Genomic DNA, 20,408 nt, shown 5'->3' with positions numbered 1-20,408 from the left:
ATCTGCTTTTTTTTACGCTGCTCTTTTACAGCCCCCTTACAAATTTTCTCATCCTTCATGATGTGTCCAGGGCATCACTGAAATGAGAGTTTATGTTACTGCGTTGTCCTGAAGAGTTCAAGGACCTTTGGGTGAGGGGAGAGATGGGAAGACCAGGAATCAAAGTAGTCTAAGATTGCTTATTTTTTTTTCAGATTATCTTGTGAGAGTAAACATTTAATTGCAGGCAGTTTAGCTCAGAATGATGGTATTTTGCCTTTAAGCTGAAAATGAATCTAACCTTTGCAGTGATGGCCCAGGAGAACTTGGGCTGCTGTGCCATACTGTTAGTGTCCCTCTCTTCCAGCCTTCCCACGGAATGTCAGTACGAGTCTGCTCAAGGTGCATTAGTGTCACTGTGAACAGTAATTGCAGTAGCAGGATGCAGTCAGAAACGTTGGCGTGTGCATCTGTTTATCTCTCCAAATTCACCAAGGCAAGACAAGAGGGTGAAAAACACTGTCACCCTTGCAGACTGCAGTGCGCTGTTGACAGCTCTCCATTTAATTTGGGGGGGGGGGGGCGTGTGCAGTTCTCTGTGGAATACATGGAAGAAATGCCGGAGTTGCTTAACACAAGGTAGGAGAATGCCGGAAGCCTCTCAGCCTCCACCAGGGCTTTTGGCAGCAGCTGCCATGTTCCTCTTACGACTGGCTGCTCTTGTGTGGCAATGTGAGCTTCCGACTCTGAATGACCAAGGTGGATAAACTTTTTTGATTTGTGTATTTTATAGAATGATAGAATGGTTTGAGTTGGAAGGGACCTTAAAGACCATCTAATTCCAACCTTAAAGACCACCTAATTCCAACCCCCCTGCCATGGGCAGGGACACCTCCCACTAGACCAGGCTGCTCAAAGCCCCATCCAGCCTGGCCTTGAACACTTCCAGGGATGGGGCATCCACAGCTTCTCTGGGCAGCCTTTTCCAGTGCCCAGAGATTTTGATTTGTCCTTCTTAAATGCTGCCTGAAGAGGCTAAACTGCCCGTCTCTGCCATAATAGTTTTTATTACAAACTACTAAACCATGTATTTATTATGAGGTTTTATTCATATTCAACTAAATGTTTTCTGTGTTTGTACTAGTAAGACATGCCTATTGCACACATCAATCATTTGATTTCTACTGAAATCCAGCGTAATGATACCTATGGTTTTTCTTTAAAGATTGCTTATTCACTGACATCCTTTTCAAGCTGACTACAATCTGAATAATAAAACTCCTCTTTTCAGAAAATAGGATTGGTTGTGTTCTGTCAGCCTTTCATAGTAGTCAGACCTGGAGTAGGTCATTTTTGTAACAGTATGTGATTGCATTCTGTGTAGGCATACACCTAATAGACTTAACTGTGGCAGAGAAGTAGAAGTTAGGTGGTAGAAGTTAACCTTGTGTCCCTTGAAAATGAAACCATAGGCGTATTAGCAGTGAAGGAGGGTATTGCGGAGAAAGCAAAATAATGTTCTGTTATGGAATAGGTGACCAGTATGGGAACATTTTGCACAAGAGTATTGCAGTCCTGGTTTGCAAATGGACACCTTTCATTAATATTTTTGAAGTTGTTTTTTTGCTATTTATTCATTTTCGGTTTTTCCATTATAACTACTTCTGATCTAGCGTACATGATGGGTTTCTGACCTTTCTGACTGCAAACTCTACTTGCATCCAAACCCCATGATGGGGTATCACCCAGGCGTACATCATATCCTTTCTTACACTTTTGGGTTTGCAGGCTGAAGAAAAGCCATTATGTCCTAAGACTAAATTCCTAAAGGTCGTGTCAATTGGTCTGGTTATTGGGATGCTGGCACATGCTATGGTGCATCCATCCACTTGGTCTAGATGCAATCATCAGTAGGATTTTGGTGCCCTGGGTACCTCCCACTCATAATTTGCTGAAACAGTATCAGCTTTTTTTACTCAGTGGTACAGGTCTGGTACGGCGTGCCCTATTGTTTCATGGAGACTGGTTAAGCTGTATGTCTGTGTGTGTATTAACACTGTTTACTGTTATTTATTCTCAAAGCGATGTAGATGATAGTGTTAATTATTGTTATAATAAGAGAGTCAATAGCTGAGACTCAACCGATGTTAAGCAGTGTTACTTGATTAATTTATCTCCTTTGTGCATTTGTCTCATTTGCATTTTTAAATTACAATTCCTAAAGAGGTGATATATGTCACTGTAGGGCATCATTAAAAGATTTATATATGGGGTTTGGGCAGCAGGAATAAACCCCGCATTCTTATCAGCTGGTCAGGGAATCACAGTGGTATTGAATCGATGTGAGATGAAGCTTCTTGAGAAGTCAAGAGTGCCATTAATGTCTGATGAAACATGAAAGCTTAGTGGCTGGTAGTGGAATTATGGTCCATTCAGGACTGTACAGTAAACAGTTTTTAACCTCTGTTAGATAGGCACTGTCAGAGACAACAGGGACATGAAATTCCCAAAATAGTTTATCCACCGCAGGCAGTGTATTTATGAGCAGCTATATGAACGTGCCACAGGCTATGGTTGAGTAAGTATTTCAGGTTTGGAGGTATATCACTGTAGGTTCACATTTTTTCCTGTGCAAATAAGTGAGAGTAAAAAAAAAAACAAACCCAAACAAAACCAAACTAAAACAACAAGCAACCCTCAAAACTCCATAAATCCTATATCCTATTAAGTGAAGATGAGAATTTGACCTGATGACATCTAATATCTGTCAAAGAATTTAGTTACTAACTTTCCAAGTTTTACTCTTGGAGATAGTTATCACCTGAAGCATGTAACTTGATCTTTTCAGTATGATGGTGTCCAGGCAGTGAGAAAATTATTGTCCATAAAATGAAGTGTAGTGGCTGTGTTTTCGCCTTACTAATTAAAAAGCAATTGTAATATTCATAGAATCATAGTCTAGGTTGGAATGGACCTTTAAGATCACAATAATACAAACAAGTAACCCTCTTTGAAGTAAAAAACAAGGTGGTTTCCAGGTAGAAAGGCCTTCCTGAGATGCCTTCAGTTTGCATTGTGTGTGTGAGAGACAAATTGCGTGAACAACCTTTGACAGGAGGTAGTGTGTCCCGTCCCAGAGCTTTTAAACACTCATTGAGATTAGTCTGCTGTAGAGGACAGTGCGCTATCAGATGAAACATCCCAGTCATTCAGCGCTCTTAGCAGCTGGGGCAACTGCAGAGTGGTTAGTCTGTTCTAAGAACCACCATGGAAAGCTCTTCAGTTATAACACCTCACTTAAAACCTGTTGTCGGTGTTATAGATGTGACTGTTTCAGAATAAAAATAAATATTCCTCCATGCTGGATGCTATACTTCTTGTTAAATATGTTCTTTTTTTGAAAACTTTGTTTGTCTTTGATTTTTTTTTTTTTATTGCTTTTAGTTGCTTACCAACTTATTTTGTGCAGTAAGGCTCAAGCATATGAGGATCTGGTTTTCCTCTTAAAATAATACTCATCCCAATGTAAAATCTGGAATTTAGCATGGGAGGATTTAAGAAAAATTAATCTACAACATCAGGTGGTTCAAATTTTTTTGAGACAAATTACTTACCTCCTCAGAAGTCAGTGGGGTTTTTTTAACCTGGCTGTCCACTGTCAAAAGGATGTGTTATGTGTACCTACTGCTGTTTCTACGATACTGTAGAATACAATACCACATTGGAAAACGTGTTGATGAGGCTGTCTTAGCTCTTTTGAGGAAGAACATAGCCCTTATGTTTTGTGATTTCTCACAACATGCAGAATTATGGAGAAAAGGTTAGGACTTAATTTTCTGATCATCTTTCCATAATATTTCTGATTTGAGTTCTTCCTTTGAGCAGGCTGGAGTCCTCTTCGTTAAAGCTGCATGTGTAACAACAGCACTAGTTGTTGTTCAATGTTACTCATATTAATATGAATGAACATAAGAATATGAGCATGAACATATTTATATGTTGGAGGCACATGATGGATGTGGAGGAGATCACTTTTCTAGAAAACCTGCTTCCTACCACATTATTTGCCCTGAAGCAAAGGGAGGCACTTGTCTTGTCATGTCTATAATGAAAAGAAGAAAGCAGCGAAAGGAGATTTCCTAATTTCTGAGAGTAACTGATGCTTTAGCACTCGGAACTCCTTTCACCACGATGGTGGGAGGGCTGCAGGAGAAGCTTAGGAAGATCATGGAGAGATCTTACTGTTGTGTTGGTGGGAATTGTTCATTGTTGCCAAGGCATTCGCTGTAAGCACCTGACCCATCTTACAGGTCTCCTGTAACACAATGTTAAATTTTCTCCCCTAGAAAGATTTATATCCCCTTGAACAGAGCAGTTGTTCATGGCTGAGTGATGGGAGAACAATGATTTCTATTTGCTCTGGGATGTAACTATGAGTGTCACCAAATACTCCCGTGTGATCTTTTCCTCAGTCTGTTCTGTTCCAGGGGCCAGGTGACCTCTTCACTACATTGTTGTTTCAGACCACAGATTATGTTCTTGAGCATTTACACTTTCTGATCAAAGCTTGGAAGTTACCTTCTGAACGAGGACTGGGAGTATCATTAAACAACTTGCAAAAGTCTTATATACTCCAAAGGCTTTTCAGCCCTCTGACCACCTCATTTGGATGACGAGATGGTGAATAATTTCAAGGAATGGGAGGAAAGGGCTGGAGAAAAGATTACATGGTATTATGAGCTCTCTGACCTCTTCAGAGATGATAAAAGCTTTGGAGTCAGGGCTTAGTGGGCCCTGACTCTTTTAGTGGGCTGTTTGGGAGTGGAGAAAGCATCAGATATTTTCCTCAGGACCCAAGAAGGGGGGCGGGGGGGGAACCCCACAGGGAAGAAGGAACTAGTGGTGTTTCCATAGGAGGGTTGCTGCTGCTTGAGCCACCTTCCTTCCTCCTCCACACATTCCCAGCAGCAGCAGCTGGCTTGCGGCCAGGCAGTGCCGTCTGCTGCCTCGCTCAAAGTCTCCTCCCTTGCTGTTTGTGGTGATGTTACCTCCAACGCTCCCGAGCCCAGTGACCGCATCTCATTCCCTGACAATCTTATGTTCCACGGTTCATTTAAATAGGGTCATATGCCAGCAAGGGAAATATTTTAAACCCCATTAGGAGCAGACTGGGCTCCCCCAGTTGCTCCACAGAGCAACATGTTCTTTGTAGCAGTAGCTCTGGGGGAGGAAAGACACCACTGACAGTTTCATAGGAGTAGGTGGGGGGAAAAGCTAAATCATTAAGATCCAGCAACCTCAAATGACCGTCACCACCTGGTAAGGGGGCCGTCCATCAGGAGCATGGAAGTGGTGGCGTAACAAAGACAGGAGGTGAGCAGTTGACACGGGGACAGTAACTGGGCATGGGCTACTACTGATAACAGCCACGAAGGTGGGAAGGAGAAGCATGGGATGGCTACACTTAGCCTCATCACGTAGAGCCAAAAGCAGACATTGCTGATGCTTTCCCAACACCTGAGGTGAGGGCTCCGAAACGAGCTCCTGACATTGCTTGTTGATCATTTACAGCAGATGCTTCTTGGCAGCACAGACATTAAGGATGATAACAAAATCAGTATGTATTACATATACAGGAAAATAGGTGTAAGCTACAGCACTTTCAGGATTAAATGTCTTCATGGGTTGTACTTTCTGCCTTGATCAAGGCCTGAAATATGCATATATATTTACTAATATTTCTTAAAATGTGAATAATAAGTAGAGAAGCTTTTTTTCAGAATACTCAGGGGAAGTTTAGGGAAGACTGCTTCATTTTATCAAAAGCTAGCCGTAATCTAATATATATTATTTTCCAGAATACGAGTGCAGATTTACAACAAGAGTACAAAATGTAACTGAAATTGCAGTGTGTTTGTGAGAGACCGCTTTATTAATTTCCCTTCAAGACAAATTAAGTCACTTCATTTAAATTGCTCACTGTATTCCCCGCCACATTAAGGCTTCTGAACCTGTCAGGATGATTGTGAGAGTGGGAGCTGGCAGAAGGAATACACAGGAGAACTGCCCATTAAAAAGGTGCATGGAACTGTGTAAAGGAAAAGAAATGATACACAAAGCTGAAACTTCTTCCGCTGTAAGACGTGTTTTAGAAATGTTCCACAGCTTTTAATAAGGTATACAAAATTACTGCATTAGTCTCAAATTAGTCTTTCAGAACAGATTAATTAAAAGCAATGGAATCGAGACTATATTCCCTCTGCTACCTACGCCTGTACAGCATTGTAAGTGATGCTGGGATAGTCGTACCCAAGCTACCACATTGCGAACAGCTTTATAGCGCCTCGGCGCCTATGCCAGCAAGGAACTGTTTTGGTTTTGCCCTGTTTTTCATCATATTATTTCTCTAAGAGTCTGCCAGGCTTAGAGGCAGCTTATTGGGCTAAATGGACCTTTATTCTGAGCCAGTACGTTTTTTTAATGTTATTTTTGTATTTACACAGTAGTTTACATTTTCCAAACGCATTCCCATCGTTAACTCCTTAGGCCCCCGTGGGTTTCATGAGGAAATTAAGTGCGTTCATCAGTGTTGCCGGGTGCTGAAACTGGCTGGCACAGACAGTTCGCTTCTGTGCTAGAAAACCCTTAAATTACAAGATGCCAACCGCTCTGTTGGGAAAGGTCCCTAGGTGGTTCAAATGCCCAGGAGTGTCTGTGCCCAGGAGTTAGTTGGGTAGGTGACAGGGCCAGGAGCGTGCCAGCAGTGGTGTGGTTTTTCAGCGGTGGGGGTGACGGGAGCGTGCCCCCCCCACCCCCGCCACTCCTGAGTTCCCCAGGCCCCGCAGCATCCCTGGGAAGAGCTGGCAGTGCCACTTAGGAAACGGCATCTGTTCATCGACTTGCCCTTGTCGATTTGCGTGCTCGCTTCTGCATCCCGAGTTCGATTCTGAACAGCGCAAGCGGTGGTGTGTTTGCACCGCAGTCTTGGTATGCCAGGTCTAGTTGTAAATTACGAGTTAGCTGATGTACTGGTACTGATGGCAGGAATTCAGACACAGCAGTTTCTACCTCACTTTCAGTGAATTTTATGTTCATTCTCGTAAATGGGGTTTGGCCAAGGCCACCCTCAGCAAAGCCAGGGACAAGATTAGAATAAGCCCATCTTCCTCATTCTGGTTTCACCACAGAGAAAAGGTGCAAATGCAGTTTGCTGGCCAGATTTGGTCCAAGACAACCCCTCCTTTATTTTCAGTTTTAGAATACAGACGAGTTGCTGTGCCTTGCCGTGGAGATAAGCAGAATTCGGTGCGGGATAACATTCAAGTAGCCGATACTGAGCCTCCTGAGGGCCGAGGGTCTTATAGAAGTTCTGGTGTGGTGTGACTGGTTTGGTGTGTGGCCCACCTCGTCCCTGCAGTGTTACAGGAGGTTTTTGCAAGCTGTGGTTAAGCTGTTCAGTGGGGACTTGTGCTGATGTCCTTATTTTGTTAACCACATGAGAAGGCTCCAGCAAAAATCGTGCCGCACCGTGTGTTCCATGCTGGGTCCCATTCCCCGCTGTGCTGCCACAGCCCACCAGCTCCCCGCCGGTTCGGAGGTGGGAACCTGGGAACTCACCTGGCTGGGTGAGCTGGCTTCTCACCAGGAAGGCTCTACATCTCGGGGCATGGCTGGGATCTGCTTGGATGGAAAGCACAAAAGTGTCATTGTTGTTTTCCGAAAGTTTTTTTCAGCAGTAGCTGGGAGTCGCCGCCTTTTCCCTGGGCAGAGCTCTTCTCTGCATCGGGCAGACAAGGAGGAGTTTCAGGTTCTTATCTCTCTCTCAGTGCCTGCGGTGTGAAAGGCTGCCGTGTTTTCAGACAACACTATTGCAGTCACTGATGTTGTCCTTTCAAGGGCTCTTAAGTTCAGTGCCTTTGAAGGAAAGGAAGTAACACTTCAGAACTTACTCTCTTTCTTTTGGATGATTATTTATGAAGATTTGAGGGCTTTTGCTCAGTGAAGTAGAGTTTCTAATGTACTTTTCTTGTTTTCCCTCTGTTCTTTTCACTGATGACTATAGTCTAGTTCAGCTTAACAGTGTCTTTGTGAGTCTGGTTGTTTCTAAGGTGCAAAGCTGATCACTTATTTTACTATTTCCCCTCTACAGCTGACCTGAACAACGTCAGGTTCTCTGCGTACAGGACTGCCATGAAACTCCGCAGGCTGCAGAAAGCCCTCTGCCGTAAGTATGTGCCTGCGCCTCGCCTGCTGCCGGGAGGACTTTATGACAACGCACAACTTTATTCACAACCTTCAGAAGCAGAAAAACACCACCACACGTACCCCCAGCTCTGCCCGGTGCATGGAATCCTCTCACCCGAAGGGTCTTCTGCTGCCACCAGTTTGCACGTTCCTTACAAAACCAAAGTGCTGAGTGGTCTGCAGATCTGTCCCTTGCAAGACAGAGCGGTGGATCAGAAACAAAACTAACATCTCCTACGTATTTCTTATCTTTACACTCCTTAGCTGGGTATCTTCCCTGTGCTCATTACTGGAGCCATGTACTGTGTCAGCCACAGCTCTACATCTCAAAGCCAAAGAAACAGGGATTGTAGTGGATTGGGAATGGTGTGAGTTCGGCTGAAATAATCGCTCCAGAGCTGGAGTTGTTAATGGCTTGTTAAGTTGAAGCTTGAACCCGGAGGGGCTGTTGCCTTTAAATGAGATCATCACAGTAAACATTTAGCTTGGTTTTTCCCCAGCTTTTGGTTATGTTCAGAAGTCTCTCATCAGCCATACATTTGTGGTGTGCGTGTTCTAACATTTTAATTCTCTCAACTGGTGTATGGTGTTCGACTTGTCACTAGAGTTATGTTTCTTTTTCAGCTTATTGTAACCTGATAGCTAAGTAATTTGCTTGTAGTTTTCTTGGTAGGCTAATCAGTTGCCAAAGCAAGCAGTCTATTAGGTGGTACAGGTTAGGAGGTTATTAAAATATTTTAACATTCACCATTCGGCATTTAATTACAGGGTTAAGTTTCTGACACAGTTGCAAATGTCTCAACTGTTGATTTACCTCAAGTTTGGATTTGTGCTCACATGCTTTCTGGAACTGTGTCAAACCTCGATATTTTTGAGCATGTTTACTTTTAGGCTTATAAGCATGGGTGAATTCTACTAGTGAACAGACTTAATTTCTGAATGTATGAAAAAATAGAAATGAAAAAAAACCAACCAGTAAGTGACAATTCTTGTAACACAATGAAAGGTTTCAACGTGAATGCGGTGACAATGAATTTTGATGATCAGAAATACAAGCATCTTTCCATGGTGCAGCACTCCTGCCACGTTCATCGTGGAAAGGTAAAGAAATTGGAGTGATATGCAGTGACAGGTATCGACAATCAGTGCAGCACTGACGGAGGGGAATAAAATATTTGGAATTACAAGTTTCTCTGGCAGGCAGTGCACAAGTGTAACTTGTAACAGGCTTTTATGGCTGAAAGTGCAAAACTTTGTGTGCTATTTTATCTGATTCCTACCACTAAATAATTCCAAGTCATCTTGGACTTTACAGTGTGGAATTGTAGTTGTGTGCTGAAGTCAGTTCATCTCTCGAGGTTACACTTAGGTAGATTTTCTGAGAATGGATGTTTTCAGAGACATGCAGTGGTACTTAGAGTGATTACTTTAGCACATTCTTCATACTTGTATCTAAGGAAAACTATTTAAGGAATTTGGTTAGCAGTCTTTGTTCTTACAAATATTTTTGCTTGGAGACACCATCTTTTTATTTGTGTATTCTATGATTTCAATGTCGCTTGTGAACTCAGTTTAATTAGATTAAAAAAAAAAAAACAACAACCCATTACAAAATTCTTTTTCTGCAGTTTGGCAGTAATAGAAACAGAGCACAGTGCTGGGTTTCAGGGCTTCTACACATAGCCAAAACTCCCTAGATTCCACCTGCAGTAGGTGCTGCTTTCATCTCTTAGTTTTTATTTCAGATTTAAAATTGCATGAGTTAAAAAAAAAAAATTAAATATATATAATTTTCTGCAAACTTCATAGAAAGCAGAGCAATGTTGTCTGCTGAGGAGCGCTCTGAAGATGTGCGCACAATAGAAGGCCTGCAGAAGCGGAGGTGCAGCCTATTCCTCTGTGGCAAGAACAGAAACACTTTTAAAAATGAACTCTTCTTAGACTTACTTCTTTTCAGTTTGCAAATCACCCCAATGAACACTAAGACACTAGGATGTTAAATCTAAAGAAGAAAATGGAAAATGGTAATCCTTAACAAATTAATGCTTGTGTGTTGTGTTACCTTAGAAGAATCTAGTGTGTGGCTCTATCATCCCAGCCTTCAAAATTATTGTGAGCATGCCAGGTGTAACTATTGCACCGTTTTTTATTAAATGTATGGTTTCCTTTGATAATCACATCAAAGCATGTTGACTTTCTTGGTTTGCTACTTTTAAAAGATCTGATCTTCAAGTACAAACCACATCTGAACATTGTGATGTCAATGAAATGAGATGTATTCACACACTTTTCTTGGAGATGCAGCAAAAGAAAATATTCAGGAACTTCTGCTAGGGTGCTTTTTTCCTTTAATTTTATACTGGCTAGATTAAATGTATTTTTTTGATGTATCAGCCAACAGCAGCAGGTTACAGAGGAGAAGATCGTGCATTCTGGGAACACCATTTATACGTTTTATCACCAGCCATATGTTGAGTTTTCTGCAAGTTCAGTATGTGACCTCCACAGCATACTTTCTCCTGCCTGTTAATTCTGTCCTCCAGTGGGTTAGTTATTCCAGGTCGTCTTTTAAACTTTTCCTGCAATCTGGCCACAGGTTGGTGTCTAGCTACAAACATCCTAACATTTTTTCGCTTGCCTTAGAAGCCAGAGAAATATTTATATAGATGACTTAGATTTCAAAATAAGCTAGAAGCTACTGCTCAAACAGATTTTAGAGTCAGTTTTGGAATTTTAAACAGAAGAGAACAAAAGAATGTCAGAGAACTCACCAAAAGTACAAAGCATAAAGTGGTATGGTTTATTTCAATTAAAGCTTTGCAAGTCACTGAATAGCTATGAATACACAACTCTTCAATACATACGAGTGTTGTGGCTTGCCTTTTGAAAGTCTGTCATTCACGGGACCTCCATATTTGCTTTCAGGAAAAAAAATAAGCAATTCTGGTTCTGGGAGAGGATTTCCCCCCCCCCCCCCCCCCCCCATTTCTTTAATCTTGGTGGGAAAGGTGCAGGGGGAGCTTAATGTGGCGAAGGCCAGAGCCACTCTTTTTTTCCATAAAAAGAAGTTCCCTAAAGCAGTTTGGTAGCAAGTACTTTTTGCTTGTTATAAGATGAACATGTGTTATTAACTTCAAGATAGGACATGAGGTTGATGAAGAGTAGGGTGAAAGGCTTTTATGAAGTTGCTGCTTATTAGCGGGAAAAGCTTTCACAAAGTGGAGTGACCCATGTTTAGCAGTAGCTGCATATATAATTAAGCTGCCACTCAGTTGCCCGAGGGGTTCATTTAATTACCGTTGATTCATAGTCTCAAAGGAACTGAGAGTTCAGCCTGAAGCTCAGAGTTAAAGGTGCTGTGAAGGCAGCGCTCTATTTCCAGTTTGACTAATAAATTATTAGAAGAAAAACGTCTTTCTGAGACTCTTAGGAATGGGTCTGATAAATATGCTTTTGCAGGATATAATATTGACCTTAGAATAGCTATATTTTATATGCTGGTAGGTTAAACATAATATTCCAAAATATTTTCTTTTAATAAATATCTACATGAATGAGAAAAAAGGAAAATTCCAATAAACCCCTGCACAACACCACCGATGTAAAGTTTAATTTCTTGTTATAATAATGGGGATAGCATTCCAAGCTTTCCTTACTCACTGTAGGACTGGGTATGTCAGGCCCACAGGATGAAATTTTCAGAAGTACTTAAGGGATTTAGTAGCAGAAGTCCCTATTGATTTCCAATGAAATATATATACTCCTGAAATTCTTTTGGCAATTACGAAATCCCAGCGTGCTGTCCACGCAGCATTACCAAGGAGCACTGTGTGCAGCTAAAGTATTTTTCATCTCCGCTAGGACATCAAAGGATCAGCTTCATCCTTGATAAAATAGGATACTCAAGTGTGAATTTGGCAAATGTGCCCTTAAGCTGGATGAAGTTCTTAAAAAATTCCTGCATGGGGCTCTGCGTTTAGCCTTTGTGCGTTTTCTTTGACATTACTGAGAGATGTCCTTAGCAGGACTCAATAAAACACATTTTTGTTCCAGTCAGAGAAGAAATGGTCTTGCAGTTAAGTCAGTTCGTTTCCCAATTCTGTGATTAATTTCCTAGACAATTTTGTTTTGGGTAGTTCACTTTGGGCCAGATGCTGCTCCCTCACATGTTGAATGGTGCTGCACTTTGTGACTGCTCATGGTACGAGCAGGACTAGCAGCATTTGGAATTTAATATTCCCATTGCTCACACCCTGGAAATTCACTGCAAGGAATTACAAAGGGTTTTCATGTGGCAGATCTGCAACAGTAGTCTCATTTTTCTGATTTATTTTGTTCTTACTACTGTTCTACTTTGTAAACCAATATCCCATAACTCTCTGATTTGGTGCCCCCAAAGTGTGATGCTGCTGTTGATGTTAATAGGCAGAGGCTAGGAGCTGAGAAAGGGAAGTTCTGTTTTGCCTTGGACATCTGAATTTCAAAATGCAACTGACTTATCAAATGAAAATCAAGTTTTTAAATGTCTGTGACAAAACACTCTGTTGTGTGTTGGCTGACAAGTTTATATGTGTCTTACTCTGTAAAGTCATAGAGGTATTTATAAATGTAAATGCTTTTGCAGAATTAAAAATGGATAAATTTCAATGGATAAATGATCACGCCCAATCAGCATGGGTTTATGAAGTCCTGCCTGACTGACCCGATCTTCTTCTATGACAAAATGACCCGCTTAGTGGATGAGGGAAAAGCTGTGTATGTTGTCTACCCAGACTTTCGTAAAGCCTTTGACACTGTTTCCCACAGCATTCTCCTGGAGAAACTGGCTGCTTATGGCTTTGATGAGCATACTCCTCTCTGGATAAAAAACTCCTCTCTGGATGTCTCGGCCCAAAGAGTTGTGGTGAATGGAGTTAAATCCAGTTTAACAGCCGGTCACAATGGTGTTCCCCAGGGCTCAATACTGGGCCAGTTCTGTTTACCGTCTTTATCAATGATCTGAACGAGGGGATTGAGTGCCCCCTCAGTTAGTTTGCAGATGACACCAAGTTAGGCAGGAACGCTGATCTGTTTGGGGGTAGCAAAGTTCTACAGAGGGATCTGGACAGGCTGGACCAATGGGCTGAGGCCAATGGTATGAGATTCAACAAGGCCAAGTGCCGGGTCCTGCACTTGTGTCACAACAACCCCATGCAGCGTTGCAGGCTTGGGGAAGAGCAGCTGGAAAGCTGCCTGGCAGAAAAGGACCTGGGGGTTTTGGTCGACAGCCAGCTGACTATGAGCCAGCAGTGTGCCCAGGTGGCCAAGAAGGTTGGTAGCATCCTGGCTTGTATCAAGAACAGTGTGGTGAGTAGGACTAGGGAAGCATCCCCCTGTACCCAGCACTGGTGAGGCCACATCTCGAATACTGTGTTCAATTATGGGTGTCTCACTACAGGAAAGACATTTCTGCTTGGAAAATGCTGCAGCATTTCCAAAGGGTAACGAAGCTGGTGAAGGGTGTAGAGCACACGTCTTACAAGGAGCGGCTGAGGGAGCTGGGGTTGTTTAGCCTGCAGAAAAGGAGGCTGAAGGGAGACCTTATTGCTCTCTACAGCTGCCTGAAAGGAGGTTGTAGCGAGGTGGGTATCAGTCTATTCTCCCAAGTAACAAGTGATAGGACAAGAGAAAACGGCCTTAAGTTGCACCAGGAGAGGTTTAAATCAGATATTAGGAAGAATTTCTTCACTGAAAGGGTTATCAAGCGTTGGAACAGGCTGCCCAGGGAAGTGGTTGAGGCACCATCCCTGGAGGTATTTAAAAGCCGTGTAGATGTGGTGCTTAGGGACATGGTTTAGTGGTGGACTTGGCAGTGCTAGGTTAATGGTTGGACTTGATGGTCTCAAAGGTCTTTTCCAAACCAAATGATTCTATGATTCTATGAAATAGGCCATTTAACGTTTCCGGAACCACCTTTTCCCTGTACCGAAGGAAAAGTAACAGGGAGGTTAATCCCAGTTCAGTATTCCTTGTGGAGTTTGGTTTGGTTAAGATTGCTTGACTTCTGTAAGAAATGGATGGCATGTCTCAGGAAAGCTGATGACATGTAATATGTTTAGAGCAGATTTGGTGAATGTAGTAGTCAAATAGTAGCCTACCCGTAGGAACATAAAACATGAAATATGTAATTTTTACTTACATAGTAATTTATGTGTAATATTTCCATAGGATCCAATAGCATAATAGGTACTTTACAGCTAAAAATTAAACAGATTTCACTTTTATGAACACTGCTTTCTAAGACCACACCTGAATAAACAGGGCACCTGTAGGAGTCTTGAAACCAGTCTTGCCTGTGACTTTCAGAGAACATAAAACATCCTCTGGCCAGGCATGTAAGCCAAATAAATTGTTCTGTTTATTTTTTGGGTATGGGTAATACAACCACTGTTTCTCTTTAATCTTTATTATGTTGTTTGTTTTTTTTTTTTATTTTATTTCAACAGTGGATCTCCTGAGTCTGTCTGCTGCATGTGATGCCTTGGACCAGCACAACCTCAAACAAAATGACCAGCCGATGGATATTCTGCAGATCATTAACTGCTTGACCACCATTTACGATCGACTGGAACAAGAGCACAATAACCTGGTGAACGTTCCTCTCTGTGTGGACATGTGCCTCAACTGGCTGCTGAATGTCTACGACACGTACGTATGGGTGCTCTGAATGTGGGGTGCTCTGGAGCATTCCCGACAGAACAAGGGGAAGGGGAAAGGGGTAACGAGCTGTCTGCCTCATTACAAAATGAATGGCTTGAAACTGAAAAAGCAGTAGTTGAAGTGAAAGTTTAATAAACCTGATGGTTTAATGTCCGCATTTAGCGGAATCAGTAACAGCCCTTGATTAGGTTTAAAATTCTAGCTTTATTAAGCTAAGCACTGAGAGCGCTATAAACCCGAATTTTTTAAACAGGTTTCTGTGTTCAGAGCCATTCTGGGCCTGCATGTCCTCAGTAGCTCATGGCTTTGCATGGCTTTTTAAATTTATTTAGATAAAGGAATTCAAGAGAATTATCCAGAAGCGACAGCATGAACATGATCATATAGACTGTTGCATGTGTCTGTGCTTCCGGATGTTAAGCCTTTTCAGAGCTGTCCATTTTCTATAGCTTTCAATCTATAATTCTTGTTCAAATACGGAAGAGGTTCATCTCTAATCTAATGTGCTTACAACCCTTAACACTCAGGAGATTTGAGGAATACTTCCTCTAAAATTTAATTTTAAAAAGCGTACCTGTAAGTATAAATACAACAGAGTAAATTTACCTTAAGAAAATTTAGGAGTATTCCTATTCAGTGGGTTAATGATGTTGCTCATAATGCATAGGTAAATTCTAACACATGTTTGTGAGCTAATTTTAGAATAAGCCGTTATTTTTGCATTTTGTGAGTTTAGTGAAAAAAAACTCAGCAGAAGACTTTATTTGTTTTTTTAAGGTTCTTATCGGCCACCTTCAGCCAGACATGCTCATTACTGTGGCAGAATAAACATTTATGTATAGAAATGGAAGGACATGGGTCAATTGTTGTATTTCCATTGACATTTTGAACCGTATTGAAGTGAATTGCCATAACATTGTTCTTCCGTCCACCCTTTATCACAGCACTGAAGCTTTGATGATCACCTACCAAAAAAAAAAGTACAGATTTGTACAGTCTCTTCCTGCAGGATCACCTCCGATAAGCCAGTTTCTTATAACATCCTCTGCAGCAGCTGCAATATCCTGCGAAGTGGATTACCCAGATTACATTATATTTTTATGTAGTGTACCGGTCGTAGGGAATGAAGCTATATAAATTTAAGAGCCAGGTTTTATTTCTTTAATCTGCTTTGACTTCCACAGAACTTTGATCCGCTTCTGAATTACCGTCAACTACAAATAACAGAAAAATGAAGATACCCAGTGAGTGAAAAACAAAAAAGATGGGCAATGGATGTTAATCCAGCTCAGCCACGTTAGAGGCAGAGAGGGAAATAAAGGTTGTTCCACAGGCTGCTGCTAAGCTGGACTGTCCGGTTTAGATTTGCCCTGTCCAGTCTAGTTTTCTTTATGTTGCACTCTGCTGAAAGTACAACATTAGAAATTATAATTGGCTGCCTCTAGGCAATTCCCTAGGTGCGCTAGAGAACTGTATATCACAGGACACAATGAAACAGAGAGGGGTTTTACGTGTGAGGAAAGCCCGTAGCTATTTTGCTGAAATTCAGGTTGGAATTACGCTGGTGAGAGAGGTGACCTTGGGGTTACGTGTGTTTAGTTTTCATTGTAAACTTAATAGGCAGAGATCAACTGAAGTGCATAGTAGTGCTGGAGACATTTAATTAAATGTACTGAATCTTTACTTTTCTTATAATTGAAAACTGTCATTTGTAAAGATATTAATCAAATTCACAGTCAATGACTGATCTAATTATGGGCACAGCTCTGCAAATCCAACACGTTTCAGATTTGTTTTAATTGATCAGTCACTCATGCTCATTTGCAGTAGCACGCTAAATTATTGGTTTGACTTGGGAGGAGAGGAGAGTGAACTGAACGACTCATGATTTGTGCAAGTTTCAATTTAATATGCCTTGCAGGGGAATCATCATTCCACATTCTTCTCCTGTATAATTTGCATGAGCCTGGTATTCATCAGCAGGAGTTTCTCAGGGCACAGATGATAATTAATTTGGAAAAGATTTGAGGGAGAGGAGTAAGAGGAGGGGAGTGTGGAAAGCGTAGGTAAACAACAAGTGCTTATTCGTGACGAAAAATGCAGGATTCTTTAGTAAAAGGTTGCAAATTCTAAATTCGGCTTTGTCCACCGGTTTCCGTCTGCACCTTTCACGGGGTTTGCAGGGGAGGTGTGGGGGTGAACGAGCACCGCTGGCTCCTACAGGGCTTTCATAGCGTTAAAAAGACAACGTGCCTCTGCCGCACCGTGCAGCCCGACGCGTGACTGTGGCATGCCTCTGCGTGATTTATCTTCTTCCTAGCGGTGTTCTTACTGGTGATGCTTCGAAACAGTTGATAAGGCTCTGCTTCCAAAGTGTCGTTTTTAGGCGTTAGTTTCCTATGTTGTATATGTCTTCCTTTGCAATAGATGTTATCTATTTGAAACGCTGTCAGAAACAAAAGTCTTGGGGGAAGTCAGCAACTGGAAGTAAATTGAGCTAAACCAGATGACTGAGAGAAGATGGGAAGGTTTGTCATCGCGTCGCCGGCAGCGCAGAGGAGGATGTTCTTACCACGGTCACATTAAAAAGCAAAAGTAATAGTGTCAGAAGGCAGGAGTGAGGGGGAGGGGGAGGCTGTGACCGGAGGCGGCACGGGGACGGGTGTTGGAAATGTTACCAGCCCCTTGGCGCCACACGGGACAGGTTTGTGCGCTCAGAAACCACCCCGTATTGTTATTGGCACAACTCTGCGGCCCGCCTGCCTGCTCGTCATTTCTAGGCAAGCTTCATCCTTCACCTGAACGTCTCACAAGCGCCTCTGTCGCTGCGCGCTGCGGGCGGAGGCCGCTTTTTCCTGCCTGGCTCCTCCTCAAACAAGTCAGGGCAGGGCTGACAGAGAGCAAGCAAAGACTTTCTAAAAACGACTGCTGCCCTCGCTCTCGTGGTTTAACCCCAGCCAGCAACTGGGGCCGCGCGGCCTCTCACATTTCTAATTAAAGTGGAGTGAAATTGTATTTAGCGAGAGGGACGGTTTCTGGTTCTGGCGGGGATCTCGTCTTCTCTGAGAATAGCAGCAGTTCATAGAGAAGCCTTTTCAAATAAGCGTAAGGTAAAGACTCTTCACTCTCACTTTTGTCATAAATTATTTCCGAACAGACCATTTCTGGTTGAATTGATACAACGGCACCATCCAATTCAGCTATGCCTGCGGAGCCACAACCATATCTCGTATTTCATCTCTAGCTTATCTCATAACTGGCCAATGTGTGCTGTGCTACATGGTTCTGTGTAGGACTGCCTTTATGCTGACTACGGTACTGCGGTGAACATCGCTACAGTAAACAATTTATGACACGAATGGATCATATTGTCACCCAATGTTTCTTTTTCATTAGGGGTCGAACGGGAAGGATCCGTGTCTTATCTTTCAAAACTGGTGTTGTGTCCCTTTGTAAAGCACACCTGGAAGATAAATATAGATGTAAGTTATTGTAATTCCTTTGGGTTTAGTTTATGTTTATATTCTATTTCCATTCCTCCTGTTTATTGCATAAACATTTAAGTAGCATACAGAGACATTCTTTTAGATAATCTGGATGCAAAGTGTGTTAATTTGCTCCACTTTGTACTTCTATTTGTTCAGTATGGTTTTAGGTAGTGTAGAAGAGTGGTCTCCAAACTTTTTTGATCATGCACCGCAATTGTTAAAAAATCTTTGAGCATGCACCCCCAATAGACATATATTTATTTATAAATTACATACATGTACTGCTGTACTAATATACTACGTACATTATAACACTTAAACAAAAATAGAAATTAAAAAAAAGATGAGATAAAGATGAAGTAAACACAGCCTTTAATATTTTTTAATTTAATTTATTAACAGAACAAAAAAATATTTTCTTACTGCACCCTAATGTCTTGTGCACTCCCTGAGGTGGATCACCCACGCTTTGGAGACCACTGGTTTAGCACACCTTCATACACAAAAATGCATGTCTACAGGGCATCTTACAGTACAGCATTTTAAAATATATTATATTTTTAAAATGTTTTCCACAATGTAGTCAGGGTCTTGCTGTGTACATTTTGCTTAAATATAGTTGCTATCTTTTAATAAACATTAAAGGTAGGCAAATTTTGCATATTTTAATAGACCGAATCCTGAAGTACTTGAAAAAATTCCACTTGAAGTTTTAGTTTTATCTGACTAATGAATCAGTTCATTAGTGAGGCTGGTATCCAGAAAAGATCTAGTGGTAAGAGTAGTTCTGAAAAGTAACTTTCTGGTTAAATTAACTGTTATGCCTCATTCATGCATTTATATTTTTTTTTAAAAAGGACCAACCTTTAGGATTTGACCCAATACCGTAGCAGTTCTCTACCAATTGTTATTATTCTATTCTTCTACTAATGAAAGTTGAGGAACACTAAAGAGAAACCAGACAGTTCCAACAACAGCGTCTGTGCATGACTGTGTATAATTGGATCAGACTTTAGGGCAATCACTATGTCAGTCACAGTTTAGATCTCTAGGTGTTTCTTGTGGGTGTTGTGAAAAAGTATTCAGAAAATCTTTTAAGAAAACGACTGAGTACAGTTATTTTTCAAAACAATATTTCATTGAGGATTATCAAAGTTATAAAGGGAAACATTGTTCATATTTTATAGTCTCCAGCAGTGTGTGTGCATGGTAACGCGTAACCCCCTTTTTAAGGTTGTAGAACACTTAATGTTTTAATGATGGGGAAATTGAAAGCTGAATGGTTTGTGGGAGAGGAAGGAACTGTCTGCCAGGTTGTGGTCTGGCTTCACCATCCCTCCCGAAGTTGTAGTGCAATTGCTATTAGTATTGCTGCAAGCATGCCATGAGTCTCACCCCTTAAAATTTCTTCTCTCATTTATGTGGCTTCTTCAGGCTTGCGGAGTTAGTGGAAAGATCTATCCCCAAATTATTTATTGTAAAACTAGTCTTGGCAAGAGTGAAACTCATGTAATTAAAAAATAATCCTTTCTCTGACCATTCCTTTATTCCTTTGGAAGAAAACAAGTGTTAAAGCAGTGTTAGAAAAGTTATCTCGAGCAGTGCTGAAGCACCTTTATAATTGTATCCCTGGTGTCGGGTTCATATTAATATTAAGGTGGGTTCCAAAAAAGGGTATTATTTTATTCTAGCCATGTCTTTTTTCTTTTTTTTTTTTTTTAACTCTCTGAAAAGTAAGGACGATTTATTCAGGTCATGTATTTTCAACAGGGATATTACCAACTAAATATTTCAGTTAATGCTAACCTGATTTTTCTTACTATTATGAACTCTAAAACCTCTTCAATGTATGTGTAGTATAACTAATTCCCATCCAATTAAATTAAGTTTATGAAGGGATAGTAATTCTGTCCTGTAAGGATTCTTTTCTGGAACGATGCAGTAACAGAACATGGCTTCAACTGGTATTTCACTTCAGAAATGAAAACTTAATATGAT

The 20,408-nt window shown here is 41.4% G+C and overlaps 1 protein-coding gene across 15 annotated transcripts in view; it reads left to right on the top strand.

Annotated features, from left to right (window-relative positions):
- DMD (dystrophin) overlaps positions 1–20,408 on the top strand; it is a 1,301,546-nt gene that overhangs the window by 1,224,075 nt on the left and 57,063 nt on the right. For all 15 annotated transcript variants that reach the window (XM_054189211.1, XM_054189212.1, XM_054189209.1 and 12 more), the window contains 3 exons: positions 8,129–8,203; positions 14,709–14,910; positions 18,319–18,404. In XM_054189211.1, coding sequence (XP_054045186.1) covers positions 8,129–8,203; positions 14,709–14,910; positions 18,319–18,404 — 363 coding nt within the window. The remainder of the gene's footprint in view (positions 1–8,128; positions 8,204–14,708; positions 14,911–18,318; positions 18,405–20,408) is intronic.

This window comes from Rissa tridactyla, chromosome 1 (genome assembly GCF_028500815.1).
Source record: "Rissa tridactyla isolate bRisTri1 chromosome 1, bRisTri1.patW.cur.20221130, whole genome shotgun sequence".
Classification (NCBI taxonomy): Eukaryota; Metazoa; Chordata; class Aves; order Charadriiformes; family Laridae; genus Rissa; species Rissa tridactyla.
Note: the sequence above shows the minus strand (reverse complement) of the source record. Positions and strands in the feature narration are given on the sequence as shown.